We start from the raw sequence: 6000 nt of genomic DNA, 5'->3' as shown, positions 1-6000 counted from the left end.
AATCAGTCATATAAACGACGTTGTTTAAAAGAAAGCAAAAGCACTGCTGCCAGCTTCCAAAACGATGTAGTTTTGCCTAAAATCAAAGCACAAAACACAAAACATTCCCAATTCAACTTATTCCCAAAATCCTTAAAAACATTTTCACCAAAAACACACACTCAAAGTTCCTTTGAAACATCTTCATTTTGTAGGGCAATTTCTCAAAACATAAAACAATACGTTAACACACGAACGTATCACCTAACAACCTAAATTAACAAAATGTGTGGTTTTTGTAAATTGAACTAGCCCTTGTTTGGGAGGAGGGAATGGAATAAAATGGAAATGAATAAAAAAGAATAATTTTAGAATATTCTTCCCTTTCCTTGTTTGAGATTTTTAATGGAGGGAATGGAAAGTCCATTTCCTTGTTTGGGAGTTTGAGTGGGAGGGAATGGAATAGGTAGAAGGGAATACTCATTCTTCTTTATTTTTTTAAAACCCCAAATTTTCATTCCCCCGAAATTGGAAAGAATGGAAGGGAATGAAATTAGATTTAATAAACTTTTTACTAAAACTTTCAAAATACCCCTATATAGGGATCTAATAAATTTTTTTTTTTTTTTTCATAAAATGAATCCATTCCATTCCCTTTATGTTACTCCCAAACAAGATTGCTTACATTCAATTTATTTTCATTTTTTTTTTCCATTTCTTTATTTTAAAATATTCAATCAAGGTTACTTAATTCTATTTCATTCCATTATTTTCCATTTTGACTCAAAATTTTGATTCTATTCTCTTAAATGATTTGATTGTTGAGAAGGTACTACTGGAATTGAAGGAGCCAACTAATGCAAAACGGGGTCTGGATTTTTTCCATTGGTTAGCACAAAGGAAAAAGTTTGAACATGGGAATTGGTCTTACTATATCACAATTCATATTTTGGTTCAAGCATGACTGCTTATGGATGCTCGAGCATTGCTTGAATCAGTTTTGAAAAAAAATGTAGGGAGCCCTTTGAGATTTTTCAGTTGTGGATTCTCTACTTTGAAGTTACACGATTATTGTTTCAACTCCATTTGTGTTTGATTTGTTAGTACAGGCAAATGCTAAACTCAGGATGTTTGAGATTGCTTTTGAAGTCTGTTGCTCTAGGAAGAACGTGGCTTCTCTTCAAGCCTTATAAGTTTCAATACTTTGATTCATGTTGTTCAAAAATCTGATCAAGTCCCTCTAGTTTGGAAGATTTATGAGCATATGATTCAAATAAAGAAAATATCCAAATGAGGTAACAATCCAAACCATGATAAGTGCATTGTGCAAGGAAGGGCATTTGCAGAAATATGTCAACATATTGGACCGGATCCATGGTAAGAGATGCTCTCCTTCAGTGATTGTTAATACCAGTTTGATCTTAAAGATTTTAGAGAAAAGAAGAATTGAAGAGAATGTTGCAAGAGTATGGTTCTTGATACAACTGCTTATTCACTAATTGTTCATGCTAAAGTAAAGCTTGGGAATTTGGAGTCAGTGTGGAAAGTGAATTCCATTCCATTCCATTATTTTCCATTTTGACTCAAAATTTTGGAACATTTTGACTCAAAATTTTGATTATGTTCTCTTAAATGATTTGATTGTTAAGAAGGTACTGTTGGAATTGAAGGAGCCAACTAATGCAAAACGGGCTTTGACTTTTTTCCATTGGTCAGCACAAAGGAAAAAGTTTGAACATGGGAATTGGTTTTACTATATCACAATTCATATTTTGGTTAAAGCATGATTGCTTATGGATGCTCGAGCATTGCTTGAATCAGTTTTTTAAAAAAATGTAGGGAGCCCTTTGAGATTTTTCAGTTGTGGATTCTCTACTTTGAAGTTACAAGATTATTGTTTCAACTCCATTTGTGTTTGATTTGTTAGTACAGGCTTATGCTAAACTCAGGATGTTTGAGATTGCTTTTTAAGTCTGCTGGTACTAGGAAGAAAGTGGCTTCTCTTTAAGCCTTATAAGTTTCGATACTTTGATTCATGTTGTTCAAAAATCTAATCAAGTCCCTCTAGTTTGGAAGATTTATGAGCATATGATTCAAAAAAGAACATATCCAAATGAGGTAACAATCCAAACCATGATAAGTGCATTGTGCAAGGAAGGGCATTTGCAGAAATATGTCAACATATTGGACCGGATCCATGGTAAGAGATGCTCTCCTTCAGTGATTGTTAATACTAGTTTGATCTTAAAGATTTTAGAGGAGGGAAGAATGAAGATTGTATGGTATTATTAAAGAGAATGTTACAAGAGTATGATTCTTGATACAACTGCTTATTCACTAATTGTTCATGCGAAAGTAAAGCTTGGGAATTTGGAGTCAGCGTGGAAAGCATATAAAGAAATGCTTAATAGAGGTTTACAAGCAAATCCTTATATCTATACTTCGTTTATAGGAGTACATTGTAAAAAGGGAAGAATAGTAGAAGCACATTGCTTAACCCACTTATTCATTTGTGATTATTTTCGTCATTGGGCTTGGTACAGCTCATTTCATGTGTATCGGTTACAGTCTTGTATATATGGGGCAAGGCTTTGTGTAATAACATAGTTTTTCTCCTTTTTTTACACTTAGTAGTCACACAATCTCTTCATGAGAGAGAGAGAGAGAGAGAGAGAGAGAGAGAGAGAGAGAGAGAGAGAGAGAGAGAGAGAGAGAGAGAGAGAGAGCTTAACAAACAAAAAAAAAGAAAAAAGGATAGAAGAGAAGACAAACCCCACACATAAAAGTTGACTGGAATAAGCTTGATTGATTGTTTTCTTCTTCTTCACCATTGTCTTTCCCTTTAAAAAAATTATTTCTCATTTATTTGCTTTTGGTAATATTGTTTTAAATAAGGAAGGATGTAACTTAATTTAATATTCAAGTAAAGTCAATTTAAGATGCAAATCATATTATATATATATATATATATATATTATCTGAAAATATTTCTCAAATTTCTAGACATTCATTTTAAAGAAACAAGTGTTTTTTTTTTTTTTTTTTTTTTTTTCTAGTTAACTTTCAAATTTTAGACGACTTGATTTATTTATATCCTATACCAAATATCCTAATTTAACATAAGAATTTGGAAATGAAAAGTAAAATTATCCAAATCCTTTCTTATTCCTTAAACACATATATAAATCACTATCCAATACAAGCCAAAAAATACAACACCACACCCAAAAAAAAAAAAAAAACCAAAAAAGGATACAACTTTATATGGATACAATAATTCAATTTTCAAATTGAATATGTAATTGTTTATTTTAGTTTATTAAATGATTAAAATTATATGTGAATAACTAAGCAAGTCTTTAAAAAGTAACTCAAGGAGATCGTTCAAACATCATCCATCGACTTAGAAAGAAACTTATGCATGATTGGGCGTGCTTTGCACATGGCCTCCAATGGCATGGATTTAGGCATAGTGATCCCACTGCCTTCATTTATGTCAACTTCTTTTGTAGTAACCCTTTCCCACTCAAAACTTTGAATCAACGAACCCAAAGTTAGGCTCACTGTACGTTGGGCGAGGCCTGCCCCAGGACAAGCCCTCCTCCCAATCCCAAATGGCATTAGCTTATGTCCTTCAACCTCACCATTTTCAAACCTCTCAGGCTTAAAACTAGTTGCATCATCCCATACCTTAGGATCTCTATGTATGGCCCATGCATTGACCAATAACATTGTGCCACTTGGTACATCATATCCTTCAATGGTGCAATCAGCGGAGGACATATGAGGTACTAACAATGGTGTTGCTGGATACAATCGAAGGGTTTCTGAGATAATATTTTGAAGGAAGGGTAATTTGGAAACATCTGATTCCTCAATCAATTTCTCTTCTCCAATTTGACTATCTATCTCATCTCTAGCTTTTTTCAATATATTAGGATGATTTAGTAGATTAGTCATTGCCCACTCTAATGTAACTGCTGATGTATCAGTCCCAGCCAATAACAATACCTGTGCATTATACATGAGGTGTTTAGAATAGAACAATAATATATTAAATAAAAACAATTTGTTTATATGTTATGGGACATTTAACGATGATGATATGTATGTAACTAGTTTTTATTTGATAAACTGTATGTAACTAGTTAGTCTAATGTTATTGTGGATTTTTTTTGGGACTAAGGGTCTGTTTGAGATTCGCTTATTTTTCTAAAACTAATTTTTTTTTTGTTAAAAGTAGTGTAAATAAAGGTAAAAGTTAGCTGAAATAGTATAATGAGAGTAAAAAATAGTGTTAAAAAGTATAATGGGGCCCATAATAATAGAAAAATAAGCTGAATAATAATACAAATTGACTTTTTAATTTGGAGCCAAACTAATCCTAAGAATGTCACTTTTTCGCACTAGATAGCAATTCCGATGAAGCTACTAAAGAAAAATAAAATAGAAAATTGCATGACTGCTTTTTAAGATGCAAGAATCAAACAAAACCTTGATTTCCTAGTTTTCTCAATGAGAGATGAAGCACTATTGAGTGCACTTACCAATATAAGCCCCTTGATGAGTTGGTCTGTGTAGTAGTTTGGCTGCGATTTTTGCAAAGAAAGCAAATGGTCGATCATAGTGTTACCCTCTTCCTCCTTACGCCTTTGCTCATCAACAAGTGCTTGCAAGATCTCATCCGTCCTCTTGGAGAGACTCTTCAACTTCTTCTCCAAACCTCCATAATCCATCCACCGCAAGATGGGTACAAACTCCGCTGGATTTGATGCCCCTCCTAACCTTGTTGACTCTTTTAATATCCGCCTAAACTGTCTCGCTTCTTCCTCGTCCTTCACGTCCTCACCGTACCTGTAGTACCGTTTCCCTGCCACCATTCTCATTATGGTATTAAATGTCATCTCCGAGAGCATTGATTGTAGCTCCACCTTGGCGAAACCGTGGCAAGAATTGCGTGATAGGTTTCGTAGCAAGTGCTTCATCTCGTCCCTTCGGATGCCTAAGAACTTGTTCAGGCGATTGCTTGAGAAGATTTCAAGGGTACTAATGCGGCGGAGGTTGCGCCAGTGATCGCCATATGAGGATTGTGATAAGGTGGTGTTGTTGTAGGCAATGTGCTTGCCTAATAGGAGGGGAGGACGGTCGGCTAATGCTATGTCATTCTTTGTGAAGCATTCTTCAACTGCTGATGGGGATGACACAATGACCACAAGTTGTGAACCAAATTTGAGTGAGAATATTTGACCATATTTTTGTGAGAGGGCATGGAAAGTACGGTGGAGTGGTTTTTTAATGATATGGAGATGGCCTATAATTGGAAGAGAAGGTGGGCTAGGTGGGAGGTGTTTTGGTCGAGTAGTTCTTGTTTTGACGATGAGCTTGATAGCAACATGAAATATGAGAAGAGTGAGAGACAAATAGAGTAAGATGGCTACCATGTCTACTTTTAATGATACTTTGATACAGAAACGATTTCTGATGCTCTGTGATTGAAGATGCATGCACGTACATATTTATAGGGACTAGCTACTAGCTAGTTAGTGTTAGAATATCATCACTGTACACCACATATTGAAGATCACGTTTCACGTTTTGGAGTTTGGACGGTTGTTTCACGTTTCACGTTTCACATATTGAAGTCATGTTTTTTGTAGTGCCAGGGCCTCACTTTACTGACTGCTTACGGTCTCACCCAAGATTTATTTCTTTTCTCTCATTTCATTTGCGTCACTGTGTACGTAATTGCATAGTTCGTAAAAAAAAAGAGTACGTAATTGCATTTGGCTTTGCATGCATGTTTATATATACCTATGGAAAATGCTAGGGACATAAAAAATCTCATAATTATTGTCACAATTAATTTATCAAATAACAAGTTGTGAATGATGGACATCAAATGGTGGGTCTACATCTCCACCACTCATAACTCACCACATGACGAATTGTGGCAAAAGTTATGAAATTTTTTGTATCTCTATAATTGCCCTATATATATATATATATATTTATATAATGTTT

The 6000-nt window shown here is 34.5% G+C and overlaps 1 protein-coding gene and 1 pseudogene across 1 annotated transcript in view; one reads left to right on the top strand and one right to left on the bottom strand.

The window, feature by feature from the left end:
• The first annotated feature begins 763 nt into the window (after positions 1-763).
• On the top strand, positions 764-2586 carry LOC126691562 (pentatricopeptide repeat-containing protein At1g66345, mitochondrial-like; annotated as a pseudogene).
• Positions 2587-3120: 534 nt separating this feature from the next.
• Positions 3121-6000, bottom strand: part of LOC126693796 (cytochrome P450 81E8-like) — a 124576-nt gene continuing 121696 nt past the window's right edge. Inside the window, exons 3-4 of the mRNA XM_050389928.1 lie at positions 4527-4833; positions 3121-3990 (exon numbers count right to left, since the gene is read on the bottom strand). Of these exons, the coding sequence (XP_050245885.1) occupies positions 3364-3990; positions 4527-4833 (934 nt within the window). The 3' untranslated portion in view covers positions 3121-3363. The remainder of the gene's footprint in view (positions 3991-4526; positions 4834-6000) is intronic.

The sequence above is a fragment of the Quercus robur genome, chromosome 7 (genome assembly GCF_932294415.1).
Source record: "Quercus robur chromosome 7, dhQueRobu3.1, whole genome shotgun sequence".
In the NCBI taxonomy this organism is placed as follows: Eukaryota; Viridiplantae; Streptophyta; class Magnoliopsida; order Fagales; family Fagaceae; genus Quercus; species Quercus robur.
Note: the sequence above shows the minus strand (reverse complement) of the source record. Positions and strands in the feature narration are given on the sequence as shown.